At 38.3% G+C, this 25,068-nt stretch overlaps 1 protein-coding gene across 1 annotated transcript in view; it reads right to left on the bottom strand.

Moving 5' to 3' along the window:
* Nucleotides 1-25,068, bottom strand: part of rt (Protein O-mannosyltransferase rt) — a 207,466-nt gene that overhangs the window by 67,959 nt on the left and 114,439 nt on the right. Inside the window, exons 9-12 of the mRNA XM_090369975.1 lie at nt 23,873-24,028; nt 20,306-20,467; nt 12,955-13,013; nt 3,081-3,173 (exon numbers count right to left, since the gene is read on the bottom strand). Coding sequence (XP_090226101.1) covers nt 3,081-3,173; nt 12,955-13,013; nt 20,306-20,467; nt 23,873-24,028 — 470 coding nt within the window. The remainder of the gene's footprint in view (nt 1-3,080; nt 3,174-12,954; nt 13,014-20,305; nt 20,468-23,872; nt 24,029-25,068) is intronic.

The following is a 25,068-nucleotide window of genomic DNA, read 5'->3' as shown; positions in this document are numbered from 1 at the left end:
ATACTTTCCATTACGATAAATGGAACTCCAGCCATGTAGATGAAAGCAGTGAACTTCCATCTATCATTAGCAGGCTTAAAGAAACAAAACACAATCTTATTTCCTATCACTGTATTATACATACTGCAACACCATTCAAAACTGAGTGGGGACTTTCACTTTCTCCTGACCAAAATGACCACATTAGTAAATTTTCTGCGATCAAAATCAGCAAGGTCACAGGCAACAAAAGCAGTTTGTAAAAGATGTTAATGCTGGGTTTCCTGACTTGGGTGCTTAAAACAATGTGAGGTGGTTAAGCAAGGAAGGAATGCTGAAAAGGATATGGGATTTAAGAAGTGAAATTTTGGGTTTTTTTCACTAGACTGAAGACAGTGATAAAGATAAATATTTTGCTGACATTTTGAGGGACACCCACCATCTATCCAATCTAGCATTTTGGTTGATATTTTTTCTTACATTAATGATCTGAACATTTGTCTCCAAGAAAAAGATAAAAACATCAGTGAACTCTATGAGTCTATCTTAAGTTTTTAAAAAAAATTGAGCTTTTCATTCAAGATGTAAGAAGTAATGAATTTATTTTCTTCCCCACTGTTAAAAATTTTCAAGATGAAGTAACAAGTATGCATGAAACTGATATAATATTATAATTCCGAAATAAACTGAAAAGTGAGTTTGATCATAGATTTAAAAATTTGGAAGGCAAACAGTGTGCTATGATTTGCTGCCAACTCGCTATCAGCAGTAATCACATCTGAATGGATATAGAAAATTGAAATAAATGAGATTTGGTTTAAATTGGAAATGTGCAAATTTACAACAAATCAAGAGTTACTGAATTATTTAAGTCTACTCACTACACAGAATTTTGGATAAAGCTGCACATCATCAACAAATATCCTGAAATCACAACATTGGCTATAAAAATTCTAATAATGTTGGAGTCAACCTGGATTTATGAAAGTGCTTTTAGCTCATTACACATGCACAAACTATGAGCCCAACTACAAGGATATGATGAATGACCAGAGGTGTCACTTTTCCCACTAACTGATGATTGCCCACCACAGATTCAATGGTCAAGGTTAGTGGCCTTTTACTTAATTTAATTGAGAAGTCTGGTTCTATAAGGTTAAAACAATACTCCCACTTTCTATAATATTCTAGAATCATCTACAACATTCTTCCACATTCAGGAATCTTCTACAATGATCTATCACATTCAGGAGCTTTCTGCACCTTTCTGGAATATTCTAGAAATTTTTTAAAATATTTCTTAAATATCATTTAATATTTATTGATTTTTATATACAGGGTGTCTCAAAAATACATGGCATAACTTCAGGAATGAGTTCCTCATATGTAGACAATAAAAATATTTTATATCAACATAGTTCCAGAAATGCTTGGTTTCCGAGTTTTGAAGGTCTGTCTATGACACTTAACTGTTCACATCACCTTATAATAATTGTTCAAAATGTCCACCTTCCGCCTGAATTCAGGCCTCACATCGACGTCTCATGGACTTGCGAAGACGATGCCAAATTCCTGGCATGTTTCGTATTGTCTCACAACCTGCCACAATTCGATTGCGGAGAGTTTCCATATCAGCTACCGGAGTCGAATACACCAATGACTTTAAATGGCCCCACAAGAAGAAATCTAGTGGGTTTAAATCAGGTGAGCATGGAGGCGAGGCAGTTGGTCCACGACCAGGAAACGTTCGATTCAGGTAATTGCGGGCTAGGTGGCTAAAATGTACGGGAGCGCCATAGTGCATGAAGTGTGCTTGTTGACGAATGATCAGTGGCGTGTTGTCCAAGAAATCAGGGATGTTGTTTTCCAGAAAGTTTCTGTACGCCTGCCCTGTGAGTTTGTTTGGAAATACATGGAGCCCAAATAACTTATCACCAAAAACACCCGCCCAGATGTTAAGGCTGAACCGCTGTTGGTGATGTGATGGAAGAATTGCATGTGGGTTTTCCTCAGCCCATACATGTTGATTGTGAAAGTTTTGGATTCCGTCTCGTGTGAACGGTGCTTCATCTGTGAATATCACTAAGGCAGGAAAGTGAGGAGTTGTACCACACTGCTGCAAGAACCACTGACAGAATGTTACTCATGCAAGGTAATCTTCTGGTGACAAGGCCTGTACCCGTTGCAGATGGTAAGGATACAGTTGGTGTTCTCGCAACACTCTCCAAATAGGCGAATGTTGAACAGCCAGTTACATTGCTATTCTGTGTGTGTGTTGATTCCAGGAGTGGCATGCACAACATCCAAAATCTCTTCCTCTACTTCAGGAGTCGTAGATCTTGGTCGTCCTCTGTCGGCAGCACAAGGTGTAAAGGTCCCATGTTCACAAAGGCAGCAATGGGTACCTTCAAATGTTTTCCTGTCTGGACATCTTTGTTCTGGGAACCTTTCGTGGTACAAACGATGAGCCTCCAGAGCACTGCCATCCACCAAACCGTATATAAAGTGCATATTCGCTTGCTCCTGATTTGAGTACATGGTCGGAATGGAAAACCACCAGATTCTGTCAGTACCTTGTGATGAAGGAAATCACCTGTGGGAGATAAGACATTCTGGTTAATAACTCGGGAACCAAGCATTTCCAAAACTATGTTGATATAAAATATTTTTATTGTCTACATATGAGGAACTCATTCATGAAGTTATGCCGTGTATTTTTGAGACACCCTGTATAATAGAAAATATTTTAATAAAAATTGATAAATAAGTTGGTCATATTTTAATAAAAGTTTTGAAAATTAAGAAAAATTAAACATGATTTCAAACTTTTAGGCAGAAGTGTAACTTTAAATGCAAATTGTATGATGGTGCATTACAGGATGGGCAGTAATTCTGAAATGCAAAATTTCATGTATGTAATGAAATGTTGTATGAAATGGTTCTCTGTTCTTTCTAAGAAACTTTTAATAAAACAGAAGACTAAAGTAATTTTTTTTACTTCCAGGCACAATGTAAAATTTCTTTCTACTTTTTAGAAAACAAATCATTTTAAAGAATTAAATAAAATTAAATTCGTAATTTAATCATTATTTAATATTTACCTGTTTAATGGTCGGCTTGTCATTCCATGAATTAACTGTATAACATCACCATGCTGAATTCTATCTATGGGTTCTGTCACAACTAAATCATTTCTATAATAAAAAAATATGCAAACATAGATCAGCTGAGAGTACAGTTGTAGCATAAATCTTTATTAATTCTTGAAGTAAATACAGGGTTGTTAAAATTAAAGTATCTCTATGTGGAGGGCTCTGGAGCGAGTTCTAAGGCTTGTACTGGAGAGAAATTTTGACAACAGGTACAATAAAGAATGCGCTCGCCATTTATTGGAAAAAAAAATTAGTTACAAAATTTGTCACTATATGGTGCTGTGGCAATACAAATCACTTGAACAGCACTACAATTGTTCAATGTGTCCTCCATTTTGGTCAACAACAGTTCCGATTCAAAGAACAGCATTTTCTACAGCAGAATGTAACATGTCAACTAGAATAGCCAGCACATGACGTCTAATGCTGTCCTTCAGATCTGCCAGAGTTTGATATCCTTCCTGATACACTGGGTTCTTCAAAAAACCCCACAACCAGAAGTCACATGGGGTGAGGTCTGGAAACAATGGCTGATGACCTGTTTGTCTATAAAGTGTTGCCTTAGCAATCTTTGGACACAATGATGGATGTGGGGCGGCGCACCATATTGCATGAATATGAATATTCTGAAGGCACCCACGTTATTGCAGCTCTGGTATTGTGAAATTTGCCAACATTTCATAATATCACTCTACCATACGGCCAGGAGCACCACATCTTGGACACCAGGGAAGAATATCAGGCTTTCTCCAGCTATGCACTGGCCCTGTTCACAAGACGGAGAGCTCTTATCACAGCGAACCGCAACCAACCACTGACACAATAAGGAAATGAACAAACCTCGAAGGAAATCGTCCCGCGGAAGACGCCTGGAACCCAATGGCCTCCGATAATCAAGGCACTAAACCCTGAAGTGGACCTAAAGTCAAATCAATGAGAAATGACTCTATAAACAACATTAATGCAAACACCACATGGATGGGAAATGAAACAAGAAAGACCCCACAAATGCCGACAAGCAAACCCAGACCTTTTGACTGTAAAGACTGCAGGATGGATGGAAACCACCCCATGAATGATCACGCTTCGGTCTGATCGCTCCTGGGAATGGACTAGGACCACCAGCAGCTCCGCTACCAATTGCTATATGGCGAGCTGAATGGAGTACCCTTACCCTATTCACCTTAAATTCCCTATCCCTGGCAGGAGGGAGAGGAGACATGCCCTGTTTCCTCCCTCCCTGCCGACCCATCTCTTCGCCTGATGAGGCATGGGCCTGCCTCACTGACCACCTGGGGTTGCCTTCTCTATCATCCCCATGGTTCTGCCTTTCATCCCCCCAGTCTTCAGCCTCTTCCCCCACTCTACCTGTATACCTTATCCATGGCAGGGGGAGATAATTCTTCCTCGTCTCCCCCACCCGCCATCCAAACTTCCCTCTGGTGTGGCATGGGCATGCCATACTGCCTAGCAGGGGTGATCTCCTCTATCGACCCCTTACTTCTACCCCCAGTCTTCAGCCTCCCCTCCCTCCCACTTTTATCTTTCATCTAACGTATAGCCCACGCGTCTAAATTTAATAACAACAAAATTCTGCCCGACCTATTAGGCCTTTTAACACATCTCTCTAGCATTCAACCCCAATCAGCCATTTGCTAACAGCAATCTTATTAAAAATTAACGTCAAACGCGTGAATATATATATTTTTTTTTTTTCTAGATCCTTGCCACTGAAATCCCAGGAAACTAGGTGGCAGGACCTGCCGGAGCAACTTGTCATGATTCTGGACACACCTGGCTAGCCTCCACGTGGCGAAGTATGGGCAACATCGGGCCCCACTAGGGGCCTGGCGGCCAATAAGCCGAACAAACAATGGGCACAACACATCACACTGCACAGACATGGCCCACACACTTTCAAGTCTCTGGCTTGACAGTGTACTGTCCTCGATACAGCGAACACACGGGGAGATGGGAGAAATCCCAGGTGCCGTCTGACACGAACATACCTTATAATATCACTGTTTGATCACCAATATGGCTGCCTTACCATTCGGACGTGCTGTACACCGCTCCGCAAAAATGTGTTCGGAATATGTGTTTTAAATTAAGACAGTTATCCAAATTGTGTACCCAAGGAGTAATATTCATCAGTAGATCACAGCGGTGAGATTTGTTTCTCTTTTTATTGGGTGTTTTAGTACATTTCAACTCGTTTTCGATTCAATGCTGGTAACAATGTGTCAGCTCACCATGGTGGCATTGTTCTAGCACTGGAGAGGGTGCCAAGCTATATATTTCTCTGTCACTGCGGTTGAAGTGCACTCTTGACTGGGGAGGGTGACCCCTGTGTGTTTCTAAACAGGGCACTGATTGTGTCCCAACAGTTCTGTGACTTTTGATTTTGCTATTCTGGTCATAATTATGCACAGAAGAACTAAAATGTCCACATTTCCCTTTTGAACGAACAACGCCATTCATTGCCGGAGGACACTAAGTTGTGGGTAATCTCCCCACCCTCAACGTTTTCCTGGAAGTGTTTGCTCAATCAAAAGTTCAAGCACTCTCCAAGTTAATCCCTGCCCGGAGCTTGACTTGTGGCAAAATCGGAAATGACTCACTTTCCATCTGAAAAATAGAAAGTAAAATCCTCCGGGCAGCAAAGCTATAGGGCGGCTCCACTTATTCTGGCTGCCACATTAAAGAAATTAAAAGAAATTAAGGCTACCGTTACATTTAGACCAAAGAAAATGGATTCCATAAATTGTTCCAACCTCGTTAATCCAAAGACAACGGAAATGGATGACAAAGCATGAAAATCAAGAGCATTGCAGCCACAGATGGCAAATAACGAAAACTTTGAAATTAGAGAAAGTGAGGACATTGACTTCGCACAATCTGGTTCCACTACAGCCAAAGGAAAACACAAAAAATATGTGACACCAAAAATTGAAAGAGTGACTCGCTCCAAAAGCGAGAATAAGGATCCTGCTGAACAACCTGTGATACAGGCAGAGAACATCGGGGAGAAACCCCTGGACAAATCGCAGGTCACCCCGTTAGACCCGACATTACCACTGGGCACGGCCCTGGAACAGTCCCTTGCCCTACGAACGACACTAGAGAGCTTGTTCAAGGAGCAAACAAACAGGGTTTCAGCGATCCTTAGGGCAGAGATAGTCTCCATCTGGATGAAAATGGAGACGATATTAGTCCAGATGCAACTTGAAAAGGAGATTGCCCAAGCCAAGCTGGAGGTCCTGCAAATCGGTGGAACAAACCAAATGCCACAGCACGTTCCCACATACTCACAGGCGCTGAGGAACAACATAAATATCACAAGTGTGAATACTGACACAGGATGCCCCAAAATGGGGCAGAAGAAAACCCTGCTAACCAGATTGGTTGGCACCCTGGTTGCTTTGAAACCAGCAACACCGGAAACACATAAGTCTAGTGAAGCAGTTAAAAGATCGTCATGGACAATCTGAAGGACGACTTTAAACACACAAAAATAAGATCCATCAGGAAAACGAGAAATGTTGGCGTGATCATTCAAACTGAAACGGAACAAGACATACAGGGGATACTAAAATATCCCAAAATATCCTCGCTGGGGCTGCTTGCCGAACCGCCTAGGGAAAAAGGGCCCTGCATAATGATACATGACCTCGATAATGATATCACCCCTGAAGAGTTTAGTCCAAGAAATCTATAGGAAAAATCTCAAATGAATTGCAACGGGACGGGACACCAGAGCAGCACATCACACCGAGGTTCAAGACCAGGGCCAGGACTGGGGATGCTGTCAACTGGGTCTTGGAGCTGTCCACAGCTGCATGGAAATCCATAAAGCAACAGACAAGGGTATATGTAAATCGGGGCAGTCACCACTACAGGGAGTATGTGGCTGTCCTCAAATGCTTCAGGTGTTGTCGTTTTGGCCACACGACACACACCTGCAGGCAAACACACTCTACATGTGGCCACTGTGCCAAAGATGGCCACGAATATAGAGACTGTCCAAAGAAAGCTGAAGCCCCGGTCTGCATCAACTGCAAGGCCCTGAAGCTGCCACATGACCACTCTATAAGGGATAGCACCTGCCCAACATACAATAAAGCAAGGAGTACACAACAGCTACGGATAAATTATGGGGAGTAATCCAAAACAATACAATCACTTTGGGATAAAAATTGCACAGCGTTCTAAAGCAGTTGCTGCTCAGCTAGTTTAGAAATCTCATGAAAAAAACCTGGACGTGCTCATACTCCAGGAGCCGTATGCACATAACCTAGGAGTGAGAGGTTACTCCCCTTCCACTTGGACAATCCAAAGATTGTCCAAGTGGAAGGGGACACTCCTTGGGCGGCTGTCATAGTTTGTAGTAACCCAGACCTCATGGTTACAAAAATAACCAACCTTTGCACAAACTGGGCAGTATGTGCCCACATTGCCTCATCACTGGGGGAATTTTACGTCTCTTTGGTCTATGCCAGACTGGGAGAGGACATTCTCCCCATCACAACATATCTGCAAACCCTACATGGATGCAAATTGCAGGTCCCCGGCCTGGCATAGTGAGACACCAGATAGGAGAGGTACACACAATGAGCAGAGACTGGAGGAGTGCATAGCAAGCAGTAACTTTACTATCCTGAACCTACCAAATCAACTTCCCAAATTTTCAAGTACAATGTGGGAAGCAAACATTGATCTTACCCTTGCAAACCACACAACAGCAGGACACCTCACCCCCTGAGAGGTACAGGACCATTGGACCACATCTGATCATAGGGTTATAACCTTCAGTCTGCATGAACCCTAATTCCAAGACAGACCGTCAGACTTCTCTTGCCAAGGTACGCCATTCCCAAGGCCAACTGGGATCTCTTCCAACAGATGCGTGAGGCGCCTCTGTAGCCAGGTGGGCAGGAGCTGCAGTGCGTAGCACACGCTTCTTGATTAGACCGGGATTCGAGCTCATGACCACCAAATACGGAGGATGCGGAAAGGTCAGGAAAACATCTGTGCTGAAGGCCAAAACTTAAATGACCTCAAGCAGCAGGTGACAAATTTAATCACGGACGCAGCAGACATAGCCATAAAAAAGAAACACCCGGCCCCCAGGGCTGTTCCCTGGTGGTCACCAGAACTAACTGACCTCAGACACAGAGCAAACAGAGCCCGAAAAGCATTCCAACGAGCACGCAAAACCTGGCCACAGGCGGAGGTGGACAAGCTAAGGCAGAAGTATCGCGAGGGAAAAAATAACTACACGGACGCGCCTACAGCAACTGAAAGACAACCGAGTCCTAACTGGATGCAATCAAACACTGGGACCTAGATGTAGCTGGCCTGTCACGTGCAGATGACACATCCTGGCCTCTGCTGAGACTAAGTCCACCACCTGGAGAGTCAAGTGAACGACTTAGATTGCAGCCTTACTGCCAACTAGCCAAATGGCGACCCAGGTCCGACACCTTGCCAAACTTGCTTTATCTCCTTTTTCCGGCAGAGGGGAGACACCCCAGTCCCCTCCTCTCCCTGCCAAACCCACTTTCCCCTGGTGTGGCATGAGCATGCCCACTGAACATTTGGGGGGCCACCTATTCTTTTGGTCCCTTTCTTCTTTTTCTGCCCTCCAGCCTTCCTTCTCCCCACCCAAGTCTGTCTACCTCCACAGCGCACAGCCCCACATGTCAAAATTGTAACTACACCAAAATTGCTTACCCGACCCTTTTCGGCCAAAAATAAAACTCATCCAGCGTACAATCCCTTCTCGCTCTTAAAGCAAATCTCTATGACCAAACAAAAGCATCAACAGCAATTAAAGCAATGTCTTTTTTTTTTTTTTTTTTTTATAGGTCCTAGCCACTGAAATATGAGGAAAGTAGGTGACAGGACCTGCCAGAGTACTGATTCCTTACTGGTAACACCTGGCTAGCCTCCATGTGGCGTGGTATGGGCAATGTCGGGTCCCATCAGGGGCCCAATGGCCAATAAGCCAGATGAACAATGGGCACAACAGACTACACTATACATGATCCACACACTTTAAATCTCTGGCTTGACAGGGTACTGTCACTCGATACAGAGATGGGAGAAATCCCAGGAGCCGCTAGACCCTCAACATACCAAATATCACTGTCCAGTGACGGAACAGGTGTGGGGTCCAGTCGGTGTTACCTGTTCAAAAAAATATGGCCCAATCATGAATGTGGCCATAAATCCACACCACACTGTCACTTTTGGAGAATGCAATGAGCATGGATAACTCGAGGGTTTTCTGTTGCCCAACTGCAACAGTTGTGCATATGCACTTGTCCATTTAAGCATAAGTGGGCTTCATCACTCCAAAGGATGTTCCTTGGCCAAGTGATATCCACTGTCATTCACGCCAGAAACTGAAGTGTGAAACGAATATCTGCATCATCATGCTTTAGCTGCTGTAGAATGTGTATCTTGTAAGGATAGTACCACAACACCAGGCACCTCCGTAGCCAGGTGGGCAGGAGCAGCAGTGCGTAGCACATGCTTCTTGATTAGACCAGGGTTCGAGCCCGTGACTACCAAATATGGAGGATGCGGAAATGTCAGGGAATGACAACCGCACATCCCCGGAGAAATATGGCCTTAGTTGCTAATGCTCTTAAAAACCAAAGAACCACAACACCTGACGCATTACTAGCCTTACAGTGGAATATGGCATGTCCACTTCACGAGAAACAGCTGGCACAATTGCGCTACCACTTGGAGATTGACTTGATAAATCCACGACAGCCATAGCCACATCTTCAACAAGAGAGGAGTCCACCTGTTTTTGACCTCTACTGGTTGAACACCAAGATGTCCTGTCGCTTCAAATTACACAATCATTTTGCAGACAGCACAAAGAGTCATAGGTCCACACCTTATGTGCTTCTGACAGCCACAGTTGCATTGTTGCTGTTCTAACAGTAGCTTCACTAATAGCGCCTTTTCCTGCAACGTTGTTGGCATTGCTGCTGTAGTGCAGGCAAACTGCACTACAGCAGCAATGCCGCTGTATGATTTTGAAGAAGCCGCTTTGCTTTTATACAGTGCAGTAGAGCTGAGTAGTGGTGCTGTGGCAATAACTTACAATTATGAAAATAACATAAGTTATTTGCATAATCGTAACTAAGATAATTACGTGCCATACAGTGACAAATTTTGTAACAAACTTTTTTTTCCAATTAATGGCACGCGCATTCTTTATTGTACCTGTTGTCCAAATTTCTCTTCAGTACGAGCCTTAAAACTTGCTCCAGAGCCCTCTACTTTAATTTTAACTTTAACAACCTTGTATGTTTATAATGCCTACATCTGAATTGGAACCAAAAAAAAAAAAAAAAAAAATTAAACTATATACAGGGTAAAAATGGGCTAATTGAATGTGAATCAACCTTGTAATATATACTATGAAATGCAAACACCTATTCACAGTGCATCTACAATATTCAGTAGTATACTTAGAATTGTTGTTGTTATTTGGTTTTTAGGAGCATTAGCAACTAAGGCCATATTGCTCTGGTGATATTCAGTGGTCATTCCCTGACCTTTCCACATCCTCCATATTTGGTGGTCACGGGCTCAAACACCGGTCTAATCAAGAAGCACGTGCTATGCACTGCTGCTCCTGTCCACCTGGCTACGGAGGCACCACGTAGAATTGACAATACTCTATGATGTGCAACAACCAGAGGTCAGGGATTTAATGAATAAAAGGGGCATGAACACAGGTGTTAGGAGGATGAGTGCTAATGTTACTGACAGAATATGTATGTTGGACTATTCCTACACAGCCATTACAGAAGTTTAAAACTGACAAATTTTTGGTAAAACAGAATGCAATCACAAGCAAATTGAAAAATCATCTTCAAAGAGGTTAAAGTATGGTTCAGATGAACAGGAGGGTAACAGCAGAGGAATTCATCATGCAATGACACGCCCTAAAAAAAAAGTACTCTCATTACACATTTCTTTTCCTGTAGGTGTATTTATTGTAACACTCTGAAATTTCAGAGTATTCTTGAATGATACTGTGATTATAGATTGTATTTTATTTTGTGTAATTTGATTTGTTTTACATATTTCAATCACTACCACTGAATTAACTTAAGTGGTAAGTGAACTTATTTGTATTTTGGTTTCTTAGATGCATTTATTATGTATACAAAGGGTACTAGGAAAGTTTTGCAATACAGCTTTGTTTATTTAATTTTTTCAAAGTAAATTCCTCTACATTCAATACACCTCTCCATCCTCCGAAACCAATCTTTAAACCAGTTCTGCCAAGTTTCACTAGGGAGTAAAGCACACTCGTTGTCCCAAGCCCGTAGAAGGTCCTCATCACTGGAAAACCGCCTCCCTTTTAGCTTCATTTTCACATGCGGGAACAGTGCAAAGTCGCAGGGAGCAAGGTCTGGACTGTAGCGAGGGTGCTCGAGAAGTTTCAGTCCGGTCGTGGTCAAATATTCGGTGCAGGCTTTGGCGCGGTGAGCTGGAGCATTATCGTGATGGAGGTACCAGGTGTCCATTCTTGACTTTGGCCGCAGGTTCTTCATAGATCCAATGACTTTAGGCAGGCATTGTTCAGTATACCACTTAGCTGTGACTGTCTTCTGCGTGTCCAAAACGACATGTTCCACAATTCCACTCGATTTGAAAAATACAGCTATCATTTTCTTCTTTACAGATCGGGATTTTCTGACAATTACGGGTGTGTCGTCATCATCAAAGACCCAAACTTTGTTTTGAGCCTTGGTCGGCAGATCGTAATAGTACAGCCAAGTCTCGTCACCTGTCACGATGTTGTTCACATACCGAGATTGTCCCTTATCAAACTTTTTTAACATCTCCCGGCACCAAGTCACACGATGTGTCATCTGCTCTTCAGTCAGTTGATGCGGCACCCAGAGAGAACAAAGTTTCTTCACGTGCAAATGATCTTGCAGAATCGAACGAATTGCTGGTGCATTTAGGCCCAAAGTATCCTCTATCTGTTGGTAGGTCACTCGCCTGTTTTCGTCAAGCATTTTCCTCACAGCAGTAACGTTTTCCTCCGTAACTGACGTTCGTGGCCTTCCCGACCTCTCAGAATCCTCCAGAGTGAAATTTCCCCTTTGGAATTCTCTATACCACCTGAATATCGTTGTACGATGTGGACAATCATCATCTAGTGCAAGAGTTATTTCTTTTAAGCACTGGTCTATGGTTAAACCACGCACGAAATTATACCGCAAAACTGTCCTTATCTCATTTCATGACCACGATGCCATTGCAAGCACTTTACACTCTCACTACTAATGAATAACTGAGCCCATCGACTTGGCGCGGCGGCTACTATGCACGTATGAACATGTCTCAACATCCAGCAACAAGCAGCTTCCTGTGATTCATTGTTGCGTCATATTGCAAAACTTTCCTAGTACCCTTTGTACAAATATTGTTCAAGAGTTTATAGCTATGCATATTATTTAAACAATATTAAAAATAACCTTCAAAGAGGTGATTGAGGAATTAAAATTCATTAGATGCATACTTGTGTAATAGTATTATACAGGATGCATCTAACAAATAGTTGCATTTGATGGGCCCATCTGCACAGAAATCTGTGCCGATATATTAGCAACACTAAGTAACTCTGCTTCAAAGTTCCCTAGTGTCTCTTGGTGATTACATTCTCAAAAATTTACTTATTTAAAGTAATTTTTTAATATCAACAAAGAATATCAACTTATATTTAAAATGAAATCAAGTTATTTATTTCATTGGACAATTATAATAGTGCTTTACTTACCTTTCTGGTCTTTTAATAATCCACCAATTATTTACATCTTTAAAACTGTAGCATGTTACCTGTCAATATAATGACATCAATTTTAAGCTTGGCCTTTCATATCAACTAAATAATAATTTACTTCACCAAAGTAAAAATTTACTAATATTAAGTTAGCATACCAAATTTGTTTTATGCATACAAACATTTAAACATATTAAAATTAATATCCAACAAGACAACTTTAATATTCCCTGAATAGCTTTTTGCAAGTTTACTTCCTAATCTTCTCTGAATAGCATTTTAACCCTTTGCAGTCTGATGTTGCACCCAGTATGCCCACTGACGTTGCCAATTACAGAATTTGTTTTTCTCCTGTGCTGGTGCAAATATTGTATTACAATCTATTTTACATTTCATATAAAAAAATCTGAAAAGTTAAATCCATGTTTAGTGATGCTTATATTAAATTGTTAAATGCAGGTGGTGTTGGTTTTTTTTTTTTTTTTCCCACTCAGATGTTGTGGCACCATGAACGTTGGTGTTTCTGATTATGACATATTTGTTTTTCTGCTGCACTAGTTCAATTATTGGGCTGATATCTATTTATTTTTCATATAAAGAATCTGAAAAAACTAAATCTATGTTTATATCCAAACATTTCCTTGAAGTCTGAATCTGTTCACACCAGTGCAACAAGTGGCTTTTCTTATTATGAAATACATTTTCCCTGTGTGCTGGCTCAATTACTGTACTGCCATCTATTTATAAACAATGCATATATGCAGTATATATATAACCTTCAAAGGTTATATATATACTGACACTAACAGCCACACCAGTTTCTACACTGTTCTTCTCAAGTCCAGTGTAGAAACTGGTGTGGCTGTTAGTGTTTCCGATTATAAAATTTGTTTTCCCATTGTACTGCTATCCATTTATACTTCATAAAAACGATCTGAAAAACTAAACAGATGTTTATTAATTCTTATATTCAACTATTAATGTCATTCAATGTTCCTTTTTTCAATTCAGAAGTCATAAAGTAACTTGTACTCTCTGTTAGAGTGAGGTATTTAGACATGCTGTCAAGATCTAGTAAAGACTTTTCTGATGGCAAAATTTAGAAATTTTTAGACCTTTCTGAAGAAATTGATGGGAAAAAAAGGAAACATTTACAAATAAGATAATTTCTAATTATTATTCCACATGGTGTGACTAGGTTTAGGTTTCACTAAATGAATTAAAGGAGTTTTTTGGAGTTATTATCAACATTGGACTAAGTGGGGGAAAAAAAAAAAAAATTAAATTTTTCAAGTACATATTTAGAAGGAAGAGATTTCTGCAGACATTTTGGATGTTGCATCTCTGCTCACCCACAAAAGGACAAACAAGGAATAAGTGAGGGTAAGGTAAAATAAAAAAACACTGTCAATTATCCAGATGGAAAGTTTTGTAAATGTTTTCTTCCAGGAAGTAATACTTCATTAGAGTTTTTAAACTGTTTTCTCATGCTGTTTTATATATTAGCTCATATAAACCTGAAAATATTTTTTGAGCATCATATTTCAACTAGTCATTTTTTTTATTGATAGAGCTGGACTGCAAGGGCTGCACCATGAAAATAATGCTGGTCTGCAAAAGGTTAAAAGTTGACAGTCTAATGTTTCTCAAACATTTTTTTTTAACCTAATTAAGTTCAATTTTCTTAGTCTATACCAATTAATAACATAGCCACTTAATAAACATGCATTTAAAAACAGAGGTTTTGTTTTCTTTTTTACAAAATTAAACCTTGTTTTAGCTTAAATTTCACAACAGAACCCATTGAAAACAACATTGTTGGGAGAGCCTGCAATGTTGGGAGAAATCTTAAATCTGGGAGGAAAAAATTTTAAAAAAGGAAAAAATCTCAATTTTTTTTTTTTTATTCAAGAAAAGCTTTTTTTTTTATATATATAAAGTAAGATTTTTTGTTATATAGGCAAGCTTATTTGCAAGCTTATGTGGCATCAGCCCAAAAAAAAAAAATCTCACATCACCTGCCTATCCACTCTAACAGTTTGTCTCGTTCTTCCTTGAATTCATTCAAACTACCCATCTCTACAACACCAGATGGAGTTTGTTCCAACAATCAAACACCTGCTGGCCAAAGGTAAATTTCCACACATCTATCCTGCAACCATCCTTTCTCAATTTGAATTTATGCCACTTCATGTGTGTAGTCTGAGAAAGAGGAAGGATTCCATTAGCAACTGAGCCCACTAAACCTATTCAAAGCCTTAAACACCTTAATCAGATCACCTCAAGGTGCCTCCAAATGCTGCAATTTGCAGAACTGAAGCCTTTCTTGGTAAGAGCACCCCTTTGTTCCCCTCACCAATCTTGTTGCCCTTCTCTGTATTCTTCCAGCAGCATTTCATCCTTCCTAAAATGAAACCTCCAGACCTGTATACAGTACTCAATATGTGGCCTGACCATTGTCTTATACAATGGAATAATCACTTCCTTATCCTGCTAGCAAAATTCCTATATATCATTGACAAAATCCAATATCCTGGAAGCCTATCTGCACTGTTTAGAGAACTTCATATCTGACTTCTTCATATCACTGCTACCCATATGAAGTACCTTGCATTTTTCAGTATTAAATTTCAATTGCCACTTCTCAGCCCATCTGCCTAATCTGTCTAGATCTTGTTGCAGTAGCATACCCTGGTTAGTGTGGTTAGCCACCCTGCCAACCTTTGTATGAATAGCAAACTTATACATTAAGCTTGATATGCCTCCATCAATATCATTAATAAACAACAATAGGCCAAGCACTGAACCCTGGGGAATCTACTAATAACATTAGTACAAGAAGAGCAGTGCTCATCGATCATCACTTTGCCTTCCCCCATTCAATTATCCCTTTATCCATAACAGTAACTTTCCTTTAATGTCCCAGTGCTACAATTCATATAGCAGACTTATGTGCAACAGTATCAAAAGCTTTTCTGATATCTAAGTATATGATGTCAAAATTATTTTTTTCATCCAGTTCCTTTGTTACTGTGTCATAGTATCCAATCGAATGGTCAGAAAAGATCATTCTTTTTCAAAGGGGTGATCTTGTCAAATCCATATTTGACAAGATCACCCCTTAAACTAGAGTATAACTGCACTGCTGTCTATACGTTCCTGCATTACAAGTTTATCCACTGATTCCATTATTTTTCCTGGTACAGAAGTCAAGCTAGCAATGTTGTAATTACTTATGTCACCCTTTGATCCCCCCCTTTACAAACTGGGGATACACATCTCCAGCCCATAGGGATCTACCCTGAATCCAAGGGTGCTCTCATAATCATGGCTAAAGGTATGCTTACCTGTTTTGCTACTTCCTTTAATATTTGCACAAAATCAGTAGTTTAAAATGTTACTCATCACAGACAGAACTATTAGAGCACTGCCACAACATGAATCACAAACTATAAATAAATAATGCTGAAATTGTAATGATTATCAGATTGATCTACATTTAAGATGCTTTGAATCTTTATTTATTGCCTAGTATAGGCAAAAATACTACCAATTAAATGTACTAAATATCAAATTACCAGCAGAATTTTCAATGATCTCGAATAATGGAATAATGATGTCTATTCAAGGCCATTCCTGATACCCCTTAGTCAGTAAAGGGTTTTCTCTTTTCATCTATTTTCTGTTCTCATCAATTCTTAGTTTTAATTGACAGTTGGCATGAAGATGACAACTTGAAAAGCTCCTCATTACAGCTCCTAACCTTGTGCAAATGGCCTATTAAGGAAACATCAGTCCCTCTCCCCAAGGAAAGATGCACCTTTGGGGGGGTTTCAGTTTAACAATTTCTTTCTTTTTTCCACTTCATCTTAATTAATGCATTAAACCAAGCAGAGTTCAAGGTGAGTTTTGTCCTAATGTTAGAAGCATTGGCTATTTGATATATATTAATATAGTCACAAAACTTGAGGCAGTTAGCCAAAAAAATACACACTGCTAGATCTACGTATCGGTATGTCAGGAAGGTATATACCTAGTAGGCATATAACTAAAAACTAATATATTATTAAAATTCCAATGTTGGAGTTTGCATGCCTCAGAGTGTTTCTTATATTTAAAATGAAATCTATGATCTTCCTGAGATCCACAAATCTGCTAAGGCCTATTGTTGCTTTCATAAGCTCTGTCACTTAAAGCTGTCCAGGTTTCTGGTTCACATTTTTACTCCAGTGGTAGCAATATACAGTGAAAAATAACCAGGAGTTTTTAGTTTGTTCAAGAAAAAATCCTCAGGAATGATGAAATCATGGCCTCATTCAAGGTAGTGTTACTGTGTACTTCTGTCTTGATAGCTCATGCAATTATACAGGGTGATTCACTACCAGTGCGACAAACTTGCAGGAGGTGTAGGGGCACAAAGACGAATCGGAATCACATAGCATTGCAGGGTCCGAAATGCCTTCGTCATGCGGTAGAGGGCATTGAACGGGAGGTCGTGTGAACAGTGATCCCGCTGGAAGTCAGCATTTGCAAACCAGTTCCCAAAGCAGGAGGATGGACGAGTATTCAAACGTTGAACTGGCCGACATGCACCTCGCGTATGGAGCTGCGGACTGTAACGGGCGCACTGCTCTGCGCTTGTACCAGGAACGTTTCCCGCACAGGCATGCTCCTCATCATACGATTTTCACACGTGTGCACAGATTACGTGAGACTGGTTGTCTCACGAGAGGTACCATGACTCGAGAGCGAATGACGAGGACGCCAGACAATGAGGAGAATGTCCTACGTCTTGCAGAAGGCAATCCGAGTACGAGTACTCGAGCGATAGGCCAACGATTGGATATTTCCCAATCCATTGTATGGAGGATACTGTCAACAAACCAAATGAGTTCATGCCATCTGCAACACGTCCAATCATTGGAGCCTGCAGATTATCCACTCCGGAGGACTTTTGCTACTTGGTTTCTTCAACAGAAACGGTTCGCAAATGCTGACTTCCAGCAAGATCGCTGTCATGCGACCTCCCGTTCAACGTCCTGTACTGCATGATGAAGGCATTTCGGACCCTTCAATGCTATGTGATTCCAATTCGTCTTTGTGCCCCCTACACCTCCTGCAAGTTTGTTGCACTGGTAGTGAATCACCCTGTATAAACTGTAATGAGTGGGGTCGGTTGAATAGCAGAATGGATTCTTGATTACGGATCTGGGTAGGGGCTCTGCACTCTCCCTGATGAGTACCATATTTTTATGTGATAATAATTCATATAAGCAGATTTGAGGCACTACTATGAGATTTCTGTTCAGCAAAACCAAGGCAAATAAAAAATCAAAGACTTTTAATAACTCTCCAGTACTGATTTAAATTTGAAAGAGCTATATGTAAAATAAGTTTTCCATCACTATAAAGATAAGGTCAAGAACCTCCTCAAAAATTTATATTGGTTTTTTTTGGTGCTATTCATTTTAAAGTAGAACTAGAAAAGGACTTGATTTTGGTTCTATCCTTTCTAAATGTCCTTGTTAGGAGGGTGAGCTGGCATGTAGCCAAATCAGTTTATAGAAAGATGAGTACAGCAGACATTACAAATTATAATCTGGCTCATGCTCTTATGCCAAAGAACACTACAAAAAAGCTACATCAGAGGGAGCACAGATACTCTACCAAAATTTACAGGATAGAGAAAAAGAGGCTGCCAGAGACAGATCAGATTTATTGGCCAGTGGATGTTACAGACCATTTTGTGACACAATATTCCAAACAGACCCATATAAATATAGCAATTACACTGCTATAATATAGCAGTGTAATATATCAATTATATTGAGGCACATTGTCCAAGTGTTCTTAACAGGATTTCCAAAATGTAGCATGCCGTATTGAGTAGGATATGTTAATTCAGTTAAATTGCCCCTCTGGGTTTTGTGTTTGGATTGTTTAAATAACATTCAGTTATGTTGGACAGACAAGCAGAAGTTTGGAGGTAAAACTTAAAGAGCAAGAGACTGTCATTCAAACAGCTATATGTGACTGGTTGGCTCTGGCCTGACATTTTTGGGAGAAGGTGTACCCCAGGATAACAATGTACACATTGTTATTCTGGGGAAATTGGCTTGAAAAACATATGAATTCCATATTCTCTGTACTGTACATGGTGAAGTATGATGAGAAATCTCAAACTAGGTACACATCATAGTATTTATGGCATCACTTATCAGTAGTTGATCAGTCTGTTTAGAAAGATTATCTGGGTATTTAAAAAATATGTGCTAGGATGGTATCCTAGCACATATGGATTTAATTTTCTTAACATTAGCATATCCAGTGATTTTATCATATTATATTATTTTAACTGCAGTGATTTTATATATTTTATATTGTACTTCATCCTGTATAATGGTTTTTATATAGTACATATTAAATTATTTGATATTTTATGGTACACAATTTTAGTTTGAGAAATAATGCTCATTGCATTCCATTTTCCTGTCTGTACTGCTGAGGGACCATGTTGCCTCTTCTGTGACAGAGTTTTGGCTAGGCTGTTTAGAAACAACCACATGAGTTGACCGAAGGTAAGTAATATTTTTAATTGAATAACATCACCCAGTAAGTGAATCCATTATTCATTAAAAACTTTGAAGCACTGTGTTGGCTAGGTTCTTTAGAAACAACTACACGAGTTGACCTAAAGTAACTAATATTGTTTTTAATTGAATAACATCACCCATAAGTGAATCCATTATTCATTAAAAACTTTGAAGCACTTTTGAGTTTTTAAGGAATAACAGATTCACCTACTGGGTGATGTTATCCAATTAAAAATGATGTTAGACGCTATTAACTTGAGTCAATCTAAATCGGTATCTTAAGAAATTCTACAAATCATTCAAATGATGTTAGTTACTTTAGGTCAACTCATGGATAATATGGTTGTTTCTAAAGAAACAAGCCCAAGAAAGAAGCCCAAACTCTGACACTGTCATAGGAGGGGTAATGTGATCTCTCCAGCATTATAGATTGCAGTGTGAGTGTCATTTCTCAAACTATTTCAATACATGCATGCATTTAAATAAGGTTTAGTTAGATGAGGTTACAGATATATTCATACAAAGGTAATGAATTATAAGCAATTTTACAGGCTTTTCAGGCTTTTTTGGTATATGGTTATTTCAATGGAATTGTTTAATTTTAAAAACAATTAACTCATTTAATAGATAATTAATCATAACTGAAATAAAGTTTATTTCATTTAGGAAGTTACGGCCTAGGGATCTCTATAACCAGAAGTCCCTAGGCTGTAACTCTGTAAGTGTTATATAATTAAATAAAATAATTAAATAACCTGCTGTTGATGAGAGCTGCCTCGTTTGTCAGGATATCGTAAAGGATAGACATGAGGATGGGAATGAAGCCAACAGGCTCGGCCATGTGTGTGACGAAGTGTAATCTGAGAACCATGAACTATCTCTAATGGCTGGCCTTTGGTAATGGAAGCTAAGCCACCCTGAAATGTAAATAAACTAAGTTAATTAATAAAATATTGTAAAAATATTAATTTTATATTATTTAAAGGTGAGTCAACAAAATTTTTGGTTACATTTTCAATGAGATTATTTACTGCACTTTGCTGATGACTCTAACAAAGTAATCCCATGCTCATCCAAGCACTCTGGTGCATGCAATTTCGTTACACACACAGTTCTAAACCGGCACTCTGCACTTATTAAATATTGCTTGTTGCTCTGAACCTCTCTTCATTTAGTCACTTTTTGGGTCATGCCATATCCACAAATTTGCCACTATGACCAATCATATATAACAGTCGTGGAAATGAAATCCAGCAGCAACTAAGTATCTAATGATCTTATGATTAGATACTTAGATATCTCAAAACCACTAAATCTTTGTTTGCCTGTTTGTTAGCAGATGCACTATATCATTAAATATCATAACTAGTCTTTTCATTACTAAGGTGTTCTCCATGACAGTACAGGCGGGCCTCGATTAACGCAATTAATTCATCCCGCGAGCGCAGCGCAAAACGGAAACATGTTAATCGAATATCATAACCAATAGGAAAAATTATAATTGGTCCTTGACCTTCTGGAATGTCCATAAAGAATTTTAAAAATACCTTTTAAATAACTTTTTAACTGTATATAATGTAAAAGATAATGAAAATAATTGTGGAATTAAATGTTTATTGCATAAAACAGTGGTTCTTAAACTGTGCGCCACAGAATATTTTAAATTTTCAGGGGAAACACAGCGATACTCGACATCTGTCGGACACTGCGCGAACTACTAGCTCGAGGTAGTTCACAGTTTCAGCATTTCTTATTAAGTTGTTTGGACCTAACTACTAAACGAAACTGTTAAGTATTTCTTTTGGTCTGGGTGCGCCTTGAAAAAATTACTGAGACATTAAAGGCGCCGTGAACCGAGAAACTTTGGGAACCTCTGACATAATATAGACAATGAAGAAGTTACTGTTGCGGAAATATTTGAACAGTGTTGACTTTCTCTTTTCATCAATCAATTTCTGATAGCCGACAACAATCTTCTCTGGGCCCTGACGAAATAAATATCGCAGAGAATGTCAAACCTTTTGTTTGAGGTTCTATGCGATACGAAAGATTTCATCTAATTCTTTTACCACTTTCTCCTTCATGGTAACATTTTCATCTGGCTCATTTAAAAATTTGAATTTTTAAATGCAAGTCTGCATTGACTTTATTAGCAGGAGACAAACACGTCTTCTTCCGATGGTTGATAGCGAGCAGGCAAACGTTTGTTTATTGACCGTACACACCGAGGTGGGCAGCAGGAAAATGTTTGTTTATTGACTGTACGACTCTCGGTAAGCTTAAAACGCGATTCAAATCTTTTTCAACTATCCCATAAAAAAAAAAAAAAAAAGATCGCGTTAACTGGAAATTTGCATTGTGTAAAGTGAAAAGTGGTATAATTTTTCAAATAGCGTTAACTGAATATTGCATTAATCGAACTCGTGTTATGCGAGGCCTAGCTGTATACTACAGTCATCATCTGTCGCTCATCTAGAGAAGTGGGGATCTAAATTCCAACTGAAACTAGAGAAATTCTTAAAATTTTCATTATGAGGTATTCTGGATTTTTTAGCCTACAAAATATGCAAAATTTACCATAAGCAAACACTTATAAATCACAAATAAATAATAATATACTTCTGTTTATTATCAACAGAATGCCATGACAAAAGCAATTAATGAACCAATGAACATCCAAACTAGGCAACCAATCACACAGGATGTTTTACACATCCCAGTTAGGCTTTTTAAATGCTGCAATTACCAAATGTATTGGATACTAAGAGAAAAGTCAACAACAGATTAGATTTTAATATGATTTAGGGCCTCCTTTGTTTGGTAATACAACACACAGGCTATACAAAACACTTTCCACCAATTAATGAGACATATCAATAGAAATATTTATTTTATTTCAACAAAACTGCTTTTAACTGGATGAATAGCATTGGTTTTCAGAGATGAGCACTCAAAAACTCCAATTCATCTCACAGTGGTTCTACTGGGCTCAGATCAGAACCATGGGCCAAGTCTTCAGTACATTATTTGTCCCAAACCACATATTGACCTTTGTTCAATGCAAGGTTTGGACTATATATTAAACAAAATGTGTCCTGTGTCATAAAAACTGCAGTTTTGGAAGAACATAAAGTCTGTCACAATATTGTTCTTCAGCAAAGTACTACATATTTTCATATTCTCATACTTTATTTTACACAAGGTAGCATCTGAATAAGCATTCATATCACCATATACACACATTAGAATATTCTATAATTTTCAAAAATTTTACACATGGAGACCCAATGTATGATCTGCTGAAGTTGGACACCATGGATCAAAAGATATATTACATTGACTTGACTGGCTAAATTGTTCAACAAATGCTACACATTATTATTGTAGGACTCAAGCTTATGTACTTATCAACAACTGTTTAAAATATTACAAGAAATCATACAAACTTTCTTTACAATAACTTCATAGTGACTTAATTTACCTACCTCAGTAGATGTCACACCGTGTGCCATTTGCAACTTCATATGAACATAATTTACACAGTCATAACAAACATTAATAAACAATATATATAATTACACCAAGGTATGCTGTAGTAATTTCATTCATTTGTACATATGTATATTACACAAGACTGTTTCATGGTGACATTAACAAATGATATCATTTGCCAAATCAGGTATAAAGTGGATAGAAATAGTTAGTTAATACTATACTAATTAGTTCTATTTGCATATTGATATGTGCTGAGCCTAGAAGACATACATATTGATGCACAAAGCAAGTAACTGAATCTCAATAAATGTTTTGTATTTTATTACAAATAAAATAGATTTCACAATCATTTTAGTTTTAAATATGAAAAATAATAAAGATTTTTATCTTGGTGTTTCGTTAACTTATTATTTTGCCTTCTTGAACATTCCCTCTTCTTCAACTATAACTATTTCATTTATTAACGACTGCATAATGTTTAATTGCATTAGTGACATTAGGGCTTGATTGCAGATTCATATATTTATATACATGCAAATGCATATAAATATTCATCTGCATCTGGGCAAATCTAAGAGCTGCTTTCTTTCATTTCATAATGATTTATGCCTAAATGAAGATTATTCAGTAGTAAGCCACACTATATTGTCATCACAACTAAGTTCCATACATGCCTAATGTTATGTAATGTTTTAAAAAATTAAATAATAGAAAAAAATTAGCAATACTGATGTGACTCTAAAAAGAGTAAAGAAGAAAATTTTTTTCCTTGCATATAAATTAATACAATCTATAAAAATTAATCTATAAAGAGGAATATATCATACCTCTAAACTAGCTTGGAAGGCACTAGTCATGATGTTATCATGAGGTCCAGCTCTTGTAAGTAAGCTAAGGTGAATGTAGAATGTAAACAGGTATAAACACACTGGAAGAAGTCCTAAAACAACAATTCTGACTACCATATGTACAATAAGCTGGCTCTGAAAAATAAAATTACATTTCTACTTACACAAAAAATTTCAAAAATAGAAAACATAATATTAAATAAATAAAGGACAATAAAGGTTGACAATATTTTTAGATCTAAATATGTAACCTATCTGCGTAATTCTTCCAATTTCAATAACCTGAAAGGAATGTAAGAATATGTCCTTCAGAGTTCATATTATTCTTAAAACAAAAAAAATGGCCATTTCCAAAAAATATTATCATTAAAAATTTTAATCAAACTAGACTCATGATGAGCTTTTCTAAAATAATTTCCTCACAAAAAAAGTATATTTAAAACTTAAAGAAATTATAGTATGCCACTTTAAACACTGTATATATGTATTAAATAAAAAGAGTATTTTTAAAATACTTTTTAAAGTATTTTTACCTATATAAGGTAAATAAAACTGCAGCGATGTATGAAAATTCAGAATGATATTGTAAAACAATAAAAAGTTGATTCCAAGTAAAAATAATGAGCTGAATTATTTAGTTCTATATCATTATGCATACCTTGGTTATTCTTCAGTACAAGGCTCTTACCCATGAATCTTTGTGACAATGAGTGATAGGTATGTCTAGCTCTGCCCACTGCTTTTCAGTGATTGGCTGCTTATCACCACAATTTTGCATTAGAATGAATTCCACTTTGCAAGAAAGTACAGCCGGCAGGAAAACTATGTACAGGCCTGGACACCTAACATTGTAGTAGGCATTTTTTTCAAGCAAAAGAAATATAGTTTTTTAATAGATTTTCATTTTGAATTAGTTAAAAAAGGTTAGGTTGGTTTAACGGTACCAATTCATGCATAAAACAGTTTTCGTAATCTACAGTATATGTGATTATGGACACCATTTTTCGCTTGCATCCATCCTGAATTGGTTACGTAAACTAACCTAACCTTTTTTAACTAGTTCAAAATGAAAATGTACTAAAAAATATTACACTTCTATAATCTTTTATATACAGTAATGGCTTCTCAGATTTAAGAAAACTAAGTAGAAAATACAAAGAAAACACCTGATTTCA

This window comes from Mastigoproctus giganteus, chromosome 3 (assembly GCF_048544385.1).
Source record: "Mastigoproctus giganteus isolate SK-2022 chromosome 3, ASM4854438v1, whole genome shotgun sequence".
Classification (NCBI taxonomy): Eukaryota; Metazoa; Arthropoda; class Arachnida; order Uropygi; family Thelyphonidae; genus Mastigoproctus; species Mastigoproctus giganteus.
The sequence above is the reverse complement of the archived record's forward strand: the minus strand, read 5'-3'. Positions and strand labels throughout refer to the sequence as shown.